The sequence below is a fragment of the Podarcis liolepis genome (genome assembly GCF_965112155.1).
Source record: "Podarcis liolepis genome assembly, chromosome: 11".
NCBI lineage: Eukaryota > Metazoa > Chordata > Lepidosauria > Squamata > Lacertidae > Podarcis > Podarcis liolepis.
Genome location: NC_139565.1, coordinates 45,974,394 through 45,985,894, shown reverse-complemented (window position 1 = coordinate 45,985,894; position 11,501 = coordinate 45,974,394). Strand labels below are relative to the sequence as shown.

The window sequence follows — 11,501 nt, the reverse complement described above, 5'->3', positions numbered from 1 at the left end:
TTTTGCAGGTGACATGTGCAACCCTGCACAGTTCTACTGATAAGGATTCAGGTGAATATAGGAGTGCACTCTCAATCTCCAAACATGCAATTTACAAGTTGTGCTGATATTTAAAATGATGTGTGTGTGCGCGCGCGCAGTGGATGGGTCAGTTTCTTGTCTCCTTGACCCTAGAAGGGCATCACAGTGAGGATTGTCAGGACTTCAAAGCACCACACAGGGCTTGCAGAGAGTCCTGAATGGTGCTTCAAAGTGCATCTGATCAGCAGGCTGGCGGACAGCAGCCAACAGCCAGCCTTCCTGCAGGGATTGGCTGTGTGATCAAGTTACACATAGGCAACTGCCCCATAGCAAATTCAGCAATATCTCTACCTACCCCTACACCCAGTGGCTTGATGAGGTGTGGTTTGGGGGGGAAATGGCCTTCTGGACCAAATTGAGTCTCGCAGCATGCCAGATTTGGCCTGCAGTTGCCCACCCATTTTAAACATTCTCTTGTAAAAAAATAGTAAAAAAGTTAAAGGACCCCTGACAGTTAAGTCCAGTCGTGAACGACTCTGGGGTTGCGGCGCTCATCTCGCTTTACTGGCCAAGGGAGCAGATGTTTGTCCGCAGACAGTTTTTCTGGGTCATGTGGCCAGCATGATTAAGCCGCTTCTGGTGAAACCAGAGCAGCGCACGGAAACGTTTACCTTCCCGTTTACCTATTTATCTACTTGCACTTTGACGCACTTTCGAACTGCTAGGTTGGCAGGAGCTGGGATTGAGCAACAGGAGCTCACCCTGTTGCGGGGATTCAACCACTGACCTTCTGATCGGCAAGCCCTAGGCTCAGTGGTTTAGACCACAGCGCCACTATCTCCACCATGTCTCACTTAAGCGAGCGTTACTTATGGCAACGGGCTTGTTAATTTTGGGAACAGATGGAAGTTTGGTGTAACCCATCAAAGTGAGTCATATATTCTTAACACATGCTTCACAGCCACCGGTATTTTGATAAAACATGACTTTAAATTATGCAAATCTAGTAAAGCATCTGGCAAGCTAAATTGTATGAACATGCCAATGGCCGTTGTGGAGGGAAGTATCACTTCCCGGTGTTTACTTATGCAAGCATTTAACAAATAAAAATAAGTTATGATAAAAAATTGCAATGGGAATCCTTTTGTCAAATGTTTTTAATGCCACAGTAGTGTTAACTAGGAAAACGATACAGTCAGACAGTAGTAGTCACAGTTGTGGTCCAGAAACAACACAAAATACTTTGAAGATAACACAATACCAGTGTATTAAAAAGAAACACATCACTCTAGCCCCCTCCCCCCTGCAGCTTTAAGGAATGAAAATCAGCTAGGTAATAATTCTATGGGTGACAAGAAGTTGGAGTGAAAAGGATTGTGTACCACGTTAAAAAACAAACACATACCCAGTCAGGTAAAGCTTTTTAGGACATCTGTTGTTCTTAATACAAGTTTTGAACACAATCACTGGATTTAGAGTTCCAAATTTGGCCTTTAGAACATACCAAGTTCATAGTAGTACTCCATTTAAGCAGCTGAACTTTTAGATACTTAGGGGAAATTCAAGTAACTGCTTCACAGGGTTATTGTGTGACACGCTTGCTGTATACTAGACTCATTCCATGGAATGGTCCTTCATTAATATGATACAAGCCGTTGATATATTGCACGGGTCATAAAAGCAAGTTAAGTGGCAATTTTCTATCTGTCTTGCAAATGATAAGCCTGGTCCCTAAGCGACCAGAAAGTGATAACCTTACAGTGCTTCTTGCATAACTAGCCAACTTAGTTCTTCTACTTGGCCCCACAGAGACTGCTATACACACCCAATGGATCCTTATGCTTCAGGTCATACTTTATGACTGGTTTTAATTGTTGTAAGCTGCTTTTGGAAGTTAAGTTTGGTTGAAAAGCAGGTTATTTTAACATAAAATGTAGATAGTACTATTACAGTTTTGTAAAAATGCTAATGCAAGCAAGGAATGTAGATAAACTGCGCTGTGGGATAACCATACCGGTCGACTTTTCTTTCTTCCATTAACCACATAACTACTGTATTGGCCTAAAATTGGCCACTTTTTTGCAGTCTCACTCTTACTTCAAAACAAAAGCAATTAAAATGTTACATTGTACATTTTTACACTGCTTTACTCACCAGCTCCCTTAAGACATGCCTCTTCAGGGGAGAGAAGAATCATTCATAGCAAGCTGAGTTCTACAAGGCTAATTTTCTCTACAAATCCGCATGGATTTTATTCTTTTATCTGCAACTTACATGGTTACTGCATAATTTGAAACAGAAGTCACATAGGTGAGAATTTCCCTTATCACAACGATTATATCTGGGAAAGTCTTTCCATATAGTTTTGCTTTTTTTAATTTTCTCCCCATAGTTGTGTACAGCATCTTCCTTCTCCTTCCATAAAATTGAAATGGCTTGCCTAACCCCACTATAGATAGTGGGGGGATGAGGAGGTGGTGTCCCAGAGAGCTCAGCCAGTAGAACATGAGACTCATAATCTCAGGGCTGTGGGTCTGAGCTCCACATTGGGCAAAAAGATTCCCACATTGCTGGGGATTGGACTAGAAGATGACCCTGGTGGCCCCTTCCAACTCCACAATTCTATAAAACAGATATATTTCTTCTATGAAGATGAATGCCTGTGCTTCTATAACACAACCACTGCATAGCAATACACAACGTCTAAAAATGATGCACAGCAAAACAAACAAAACATGGGCTGATGCAATTGAACCCATGTGCTCCCATCCAGAAAAACATGCCAAAAATTGTAAAAACCAAAGATGTATCCCAAAGGCAGGAAGCCAACCACAGACGTAATCACACACACACACACACACACACACGTTCCCCATAAGCTTGCAATCACACAATTTATCAACAGATAAATCTTCCTAGAATTGTGTGCCACTGTTTGCAGGACCAAATCCTATAGCAATTTAGCTCTAAAGCTTGAACAAAATGCTTGCCAGTAAGTTGTGTGATGTGCACTAAAAACCCTTAAGGCACCCAAACATGAGTAGATAGTAATTTATTTGTATGTGAAAATTGTATCCATCTTTAGAACTGCATTTTTTTTTAAAAAAAGACACTCACAAAAACAGTATGATTTTTGTGTGGGGTTGCTGATTATTTTCTTATTAAGGCCATCAGAGAAATATAATAATTTTCATGTAATTAATGTTTTGTGGCTAATTGCTTTCTAAAACCTCAGTCACTAAATTGAACACTGTTCTATTTGACACAGCGACAATTAACCTTACTGGGAAAAGCAGCACATTCCCAAAATACTTCATTTAGGAAAAATATATATATACCTCTTTATTAAAACAAAAATTTTGAACTAGGATTTTTGGCAGTGTGCTAAACAACTTCAAATAAGGCTCCTGCTCAACACAGAAAAAAATGGCTTAAAGCATTAGAGTAAGTTCCCTTGCATTATCTGCACTATTATCTGTGTGCAGTATTCCAACTAAATTATACTCACAGCAGACCTAATGAAATTAAAGAACCTTAGTCATGTTTAGTAATTTCAATTGGTCTACTCTGATTAAAACTGTGTTAAATTTAACCCTATAATATGATTCTCTGACCAATGCAGGGAATCAAAGTACTAACCCAGGCTTGATTGTCTGCGTAGATGATTGTAGAGATCACAGAGGCAAGTGACATAGCAGTCCGTTTAAGTCACAGTGCACCAGTACAGAGCTTGCTCCAAATAACTGGGAAGTGGAACAGTGGTAAGAAAATGACCGCCAGGAAAACATTTGCAGGGAGTACCCCTGAAAGCATGGCTGATATATCAGTCATAAGAGGAGCTAATTGCTGAGTATTTATTAAATTTCAATAACCTGGACCTTTCTTCAAGAACTTGTAAGAAACCATGAAATTTTAGAATGACGGTTAATTGGCAAGTCTGGTCCCCGGTATAAGTTTGTATATGGAGTTTTTAAAAATCTATAGAAGAGATTCCCAAAGGATAAGAAAATCTTAACAATTCTTATCTGTGTTCATTTGTCCTACTGCTAAATACATTTGTTCACACCAGGTGTAAGATGTTTTGCAATGAACCAAAAGTGTGATAACGAGTTCCAAGTTTCTGTTGTTGACGTTTAAAGATCTAAAACAAAAAGTACTCCCTGCCCCAGTACAGACCAAGTCATGATTTATGATCTTTCGAGCAAAACCTGCTGGTTGCACTGATTGTTACTTGGTGATAACATCCACCCACTTAAAAACGTCTCTTACAAATTTGTATGTTTACCCAAGTTTTCCTGGACTCTCAATTCAATGTTTATTTTGTTTTGTACACTGCTCAGTTTTATTTGTGGTGCTATTAATATGGAGAACTTCTTTGAAATCAAACCTGTATTTTCATACATGCAAAGTTTGCAAGAGTGTTCTACACTACACATTTACTAGTAGTCCCTAAACTCATTAAGAAAAAGGCCCCCACAAGGGCTACTTCAGTGCAATCCTATGAATTTCTGCTTAGTAGTGAGTCCCACTTAGTCTCTCTCCAGGCCTAGGATTGCAACCTAAGCCAGCTGCTTAAAGTCTCTTAACTTACAATGAACGGGTATGTAGTAAACAAAACACAATGCTATTACAGTACAAATTAACAAAGCAAAGAGGTGCTGTCATTCACTAAAATAAATATAATAAAATAAGACAACAAATTAAAGCATTTCAGAAACACTGACCTTCGGGAATCTAGCTAAAGTTGAACTTATCCTGGAACCTAGCTAGGAAGGACAAGAGCCCAGACCATTTTAAGGTAGAGGATTTCAACTGATAACATTTGGTGTCCTATGTTTATAAAACACATATAAAATTAGACTTGAAGAGGCTATGATTTAACTCACCCAAATGGATTGTGGTGATATAAAATATATACAAACTGTGCCTTAGCAGCATTTTGTTTCTTTCAGGGTAGCACTAACCAAAAAAGCTGCATGCAAAACCATACTCCCCCCACAAAAAAATATATTATGGCATGCTGTTCACATTAAGGCATAAAGGAATTTGCTGGCAGACTCAGGAAATCACAACATTCCCCACAAACCTGTCTGTTCAACACAATTGCCCTGCTTACACTTTTGCTGGCCAACTCACACATTACCATTTTTTAAGTGAACACCTAAAAAATGTACACAGATAAGATTTCTTTAAGCAATATATCCCCCAAAATGTGAGACTGGCAAAGAGAGGGACATGGAAGTGAATAGCTGCTATTACTGATACTTTACAAAATACTTAAGTGATTTTGGAATAAAAAAATGTGCAGGAGACGCTAATGAGATTGCTTGGGCATGTTCATTACCTTGTGCAGCAGCGGTTTCAGAGAATCAACATTAGACCTAACTCAGAAAACATGAGGCAATTACTTCAGTGATGCAAACACTACCATTCTAGACTATCATTAGACATCAATGCGCATCCCATGTTTGGTTGCCATCAGTTCTCTTGTTCCTGTTAAATACATAATAAAAGAACAGAGATGAGGTAACGATGCCGTGATTGCCACATAAAGCCAGTAAGGCAAGGGTGCAGTCTTTCCAAATGGGCAGATCCACAGGCCATGACGAATTCCATCTCGAACATGATGCGAAGTCCAAGAGATAAACAGCATCCAGGGAAGAAAGCACCAGGAATCCTTCAGCTTGAAAAGGTGCATAATAAACTTTAATGTCAAACACACAAGAGGGATCACAGTAGAACAGTGGAGGAATGGTCTTCGTGGGAGAGTCAGGGCAGCCTATGGGAAAGAAAAGCACAGTGTACAGTGGCAGCCAGAATTACAAGGAACAGTATGTGACTCTTGACAGCTAGAATCTTCTTAATTTATCTCCATTTTGAGAGAAATCAACACATAGCCCAGAAAGGACTCCATGATCAGATAATGTATATTTCATGCTTTGTGTGTCCTGTTATTCTATGTGTTGGTGTAATATATTCCATTCCGTTTGTTGCCTTCTCACTGTAAGCCATGGAATGTTTTCCGACCACCAATAGAGACTGGAGTCTAAACTATGTGGATATCTGCCTCTGTTCAGCAAAGCAGTTCTTAAGGTTAAAGGAACTAATGAGGCTATGTTGCTTATTATCTTTTTAAAACTATTGCGTTCTTAATTGATGGCAGTTGTAAGCTGCCTTGGGCAACTCATATGAGAGTCGGAAAAATGGAATATAAATGATAAAACTGTTTGAAAATGTATGAGAATAGTTTACTTTTGATGCTACATTTTACTTTTCAGTCATTTGATTAATTCATCCAAACCAAACAAAAACATTCAGATACGGTCTTGAGGATGCTCAAGCACTTAGTGCATGGAACTAATATACATGGCATATTATAGTAAAGGTAAATGTCATAATACAGTAAAAGTAAATGTTATCAGACATTTGTAAGCCATACTGGGAGTGTTTTTCTGCTGAAGAGCAGGAGAAAAATGCTTTAAATAAACAATAAGAGTGAAAACCAATTAAAAATAGAACAATTCTACCATATTAGTTAAGACAAATGCCAGTTGGGGAGGGAAGCAAAATAAAAAGTTTGAAATTAAGAATCCTACATACACATGGCACATGAACTTCTTGTGAAGTGTGCCACCTACTGGGAAAAGGTATAGAAAAGCAATTTCAATGTGGTCCTCCAATGTATTCTATAAATATTAAACTGGCACACTAAAATATGTTATGCTTAACATTTCTGATCTGAAGCAGTTCCAAATTACAGTTACACTAGTTGGACAAAGCTAGCATCACAACCAAAAACCTCTTTATCCTGGTGGATAATTTACACCTGCATAGTGAATCCATGTCACTGTGGCAAAGCAGTTTAGGAACTTTCACCACTAAGCCCAAGTTTTACAGCCTGTGCAACTTTTTCTGAATGCTGTACAGAAAAGCCCCTGAACCTGACATTTGGAGAGTTTTTAAGTAAACAATTTTTAACTTACTAAATGTGTGGTCTTTCTCTATGCTGGGGGAAGGAGTTTAGAAGGGCAAATCTTAAAGGTCTAACAGCCTATTATTTCCATGCTTTACTTTAATGCATATTTTAAATCTCTGATAGGGTTATCTCACCAAAGAGTATTTTAAGCAAACCTGGACCTTGGCATCCAAGGAATTCTCCCTTTATACTATTTTTCCTTACCGCCAACAGTTTCGCCCTAAAATTAAATGCAAAGTATCTCCTAGCTCTGGGCACTAATCAGCATAAAAAGCTATCCAACTCCCACCCCCATCAAATCCCAAACATATAAGAGAAGAGGGATGGCACATCAGGATGGCTTGCACTGAAGTCTGCCCTTCAAACCTGAGCACAACCAAGTAATCAAATGGAAAATTTTAACATGAAATTAACATTAAAAATACCGGTACTTCCAATGGTTTTGGTTCAAATCATGCATATATGGTTTTTTTAAAATCCAGGTAATTAAACTGTGGTTTTGCTTACCTGTAATGAAAGAGATCCAGCTAGAACAAAGTGATCCACATCAATGACAGATGAAAGAAAGCCAGCTAATATGACTTCTGTAAAGTCACTTTTCTTCTTGAGTCCTATCACTATTGCCCAAGACCAAAATCCCACAACACCATGCACAGTGTTATCAGAGAGTGCTCGCAGCCAGTCATTCTGCTGAATGACAGAAAACTGCAGAAGTCTATCTGCTACAAAGCAGAAAAACCCCAAACCTAGGCTTGAAATTACAGAAGCTGTGCTGAATGACTGGAGAAGAGCATGGGCCTTTTCAGTCTCAGATGCCATAGCAAGCAACATGTCTCCATGCACAAAATGCCATCAGGATACATTCGGTCCATTGTCTGTTAAATCTTCAGTCATTCTGTAATTATCAGAGAAAGCTTAATGAGAGGACTTATCAGTTACTAAAAATGTGTTTCCTTAAATGAGCAGAAAGATCACAGAACAGCACAGAAATCTAAGAGCCAAATAAGAATCTCTGTAAACACATTTTTCTGGTTCACTGTTCCATACAAAGCTAAATCTGTGCATATTACGTCAACCAGTGTCCTAGTTGAAACCTGCATTTCTTATAGCACTCATTTTCATGCACAGTACCTCTCCTCTGCCCTTCTGTTTGCCTACATTTTCAAAGCTCACAGCTAGTATCTGTTCTAGCTATTATTCCATCTCATCTGCCACATCTGCTTTGATATAGGCTTTCTTCATTCTTGCTTCTTCCTTGCACCCTGAAGCCTGCCCTGGGTCCAGAAGAAACACCTCAATGCATGCGGCTGTGTGCTCTTTTTTGTTTTTCATAAAAATATCTTCAAAAAGACAAATATAACTTTGCAGCTCTTGCTGTTCTGAGAAAGGTGAAATCAGAACATGGCGTACCAGGCTAGTTTTGCAGCACTAGCAACAAAGGAAATCATCCTTCACTAAGTTAATAAACATATGTCATAATTAATGTTGCTTGTTAATTAACTAGTGATTTCTAATTAGTTTACTACTTCTTGCCAAACACATTCACTTTGCCCAGTTCTTGTTACAAACAGGGAAGATACTTTCTGAATGTTACATCCAAAGTGTACGACAGTAGTTGTGAAACTGGGTACAGAATTTATTCAAAAGAATACCTGAACACTGGATGAGAATATGGACAAACTCCATAATCACAGCTCTGTAATGGAGAACTTTTTGGCATGCCCTTTTCTCAGCAACCACGAGAGAGTTCAAGCTGCAGCAGTTACAAAAAGGTAAAGCTGGAGAATGTGGTGGAAGCAAAATAAATTAGTGAGGAACTAGTGTTTCATCAGACCAAGCACTGCAATACCCATAGGAGAGATGTTTGAAGCCCAAGCTGGAAAAACAGCAAGTGATGAACAAAGATCTCTCTACTTACCCATGTTGGTTAGGAAACTAAGTTTCACCTGTGCTTAAACTTTGCAGGCAGTAGCAATAGGGAACAGGAAAGTGCAACTATACAGAGGTTATTATCACAATGTTGCATGCATAAAACCAGGGATGGGCAACACAGGGCCCTCCAGCTACAGGTACACTGCAACTCCCAGTATTCCTGACCATTGGGCCATATAGGCTGGGGATGAAGGGAACCAGAGTCCAGCAACGTCTGAGAGTAGACCAAAGGTTGCCCACTCCTGCCCTAAATCTTACATTAAGAGTGGAAGGAAGGAACTTTCACACTATACATAATAACAAATACAGGCTTGCCACTATGCACACAATTTAGCAAGGGATATGGGCTGGAGAGAAGAGGACAGCCAAATCTGCATTATTCTAAGAAGAGTACTTTATAATACATGACTTAAATATATGTACTGTTTTAACCTTCACATCCATACATCTAAAATGTTGCATGTAAAGTCACCCTTAGTATACATTTTAGCGACTAAGAGATGATCAGAATCATATTTATATATTGTCCAGTTGTCTCATCTTGCAAGATTGGTCTGTTGCACATCAGCCAGCTAGTTTGGATCTCTGTTGAGCACTTCAGGAATTAACCTGCTTTGACTACCTCACTAGCAATAAACACTGACCCAACCCAAGATCCTGCAACTCCTCTTTCTAGCTCAGGCTTGTAAATAACTACCCACTCATCCAATGCATGCAAGAATCATAAATCAGGCAACAAGGTAGAAAAGTACTACAAAATCTGGCTCTTGCTTTCTTTTATGTTATAATGACTAATATAGGAATGTGAAGGCCAATTATCAGTAATGACTTTATCGCATTCTTTGCAAGGCAATTTGAGCTCCTTTCTACTCCTGCCCCCTACCTTTCTTCTTAAAGGGACTGGATGAACGTTCCAGCTGTGTATGATTTCTGACCTATTTTAATCCTAACACAACAAAGCCCAGCTTTGTTCCTGCCCTTGCTTCGACAACACATTCAAAATCCCACCTCCACTTTCTATTGCCTCCATTTCTACCCTTCAGGTCAGCTCAAATCTGGACAGCCCTTTATCCTAGTGCCTATAAATAACCCACCTAACCTTCACTATGGCTGCTTCAAGACTTAGTCTCAGATCTTATACCTTCATGGAGTATACTCAGGCACTTCCTTCCCTCATCTTCTCCCCCATAGCCAGGATTTTAACCTCTCATAGCCACCCCTGTGAGTCTGAGTCACTCTACTCCCTTCTAATCATCACCCTTTCACCTAATAATAATAATAATAATAATAATAATAATAATAATAATAGACTTGTATATAGCAGCACACAATTGGGGGCTTTGCAGAGAACAAGAGGGCAGGCCTTTGCCGAGGGCTGTGTGTGTATATTTTATACACACACACACATATATATATAGTTTCTGCCTGCTGCTTAAGGGAACAGGTACCCAGTGGTGATGGGGAAAGATACCCTTTCCCCAACACCACTGGGTACCTGTTCCCCTAAGCAGCAGGCAGAAACTCAACGGGGGCAGCCGTACCCTCGCATGAAAAAGCAGTCATTTGGGGCTGCGAGGAAAAGAAGAGGATATACGTATATCATGTTATTATTATTTATTGAATTTATATACCGCCCTATACCCGGAGGTCTCAGGGCGGTTCAACAGAGTGTCGATAGCCCGGAATAGCTCAGTTGCTACAGCATGAGACTCTTAATATCTGGGTTGTGGGTTCGAGCCCCACGGTGGGCGAAAGACTCCTGGGCTGGGCTAGATGACCCTCGAGACCCCTTCCAGTTCTGCGGTTCTGCCTGCCCCTGTCGCCTTCCCCGTACTTTCCAAGGGCAGGCGAAGCTCCCCCTGTCGAGCTTCTGCCCACCACGCCGGGGGCCGAAAGCTCTCCCAGGGGGCGCCGCACCGAGTGGCGACGGCGAGGAACCGGCTAGGCGCACCCCGGGAGACCCGCTCCATCCCTTCCCTCCGCCGCCCTCGAGAACTGGCCCCGCTCCCTTCCTCTTCCTCCTCACAGCCAACCCCCGCCGGCCTCAACCGCCCCCTCAGCGCCGCCCAGCGCCCCTCTCGCCCTGCTCACCTCCCTCAGCAGCGCCAGAGGAATGGATGGCTGCGCATGCGCCGCCCCGCCCACCGGCGCCTCTCTCTCTCTCTCGCGGCATCCTGGGAGAGCGGCGGGAGCACCGCCCACCCACCTTAGCGACAGCGCGTTCCTTCCTCTCGCGTCGCAGTCAAGCGGGGGGCGCTCTAGAGATAGGGTTAAAATGTCGTCTATGCTACAAGCAGGGCAATTAACGAGAGCGGCTCTTCCTCTTCCTGAACGCAAATGTGTGTAGTGTGGTGGGGGTCTGAGTGGCATGCAGGGGTTTCCATATGAGTGGTAGAGCAGATGTTCCAAATCTCCTCTGTACCTGCTCCTGTAAGCAAATTAAAAGGGAAGACATGGGAACCCGGTTGTTCTACTGGATAGGGTACATGGTGTTCAACAATTTAATTTAATTTTCCAAGGTTTTATTGGCACCACCTTTTTGAGGGCGTGAGGGGGGTACTTTTATAGCTAT

General features: G+C 41.1%; 1 protein-coding gene across 2 annotated transcripts; it reads right to left on the bottom strand.

Annotated features, from left to right (window-relative positions):
* Positions 1-1,160: 1,160 nt before the first annotated feature.
* Positions 1,161-11,134, bottom strand: TMEM267 (transmembrane protein 267). Of its 2 annotated transcripts, none has more exons than XM_083466304.1 (3): positions 11,021-11,134; positions 7,505-7,892; positions 1,161-5,800 (listed from the first exon to the last, which is right to left on the bottom strand). In XM_083466304.1, exons 2-3 carry the CDS (start codon positions 7,826-7,828, stop codon positions 5,465-5,467), a joined length of 660 nt encoding a protein of 219 aa, XP_083322430.1. In that variant the 5' UTR covers positions 7,829-7,892; positions 11,021-11,134; the 3' UTR covers positions 1,161-5,464. The 2 variants fall into 2 exon arrangements, with proteins under 2 accessions (XP_083322430.1, XP_083322429.1); XM_083466303.1 differs by lacking the exon at positions 11,021-11,134 and adding an exon at positions 8,650-10,193.
* Positions 11,135-11,501: the final 367 nt, after the last annotated feature.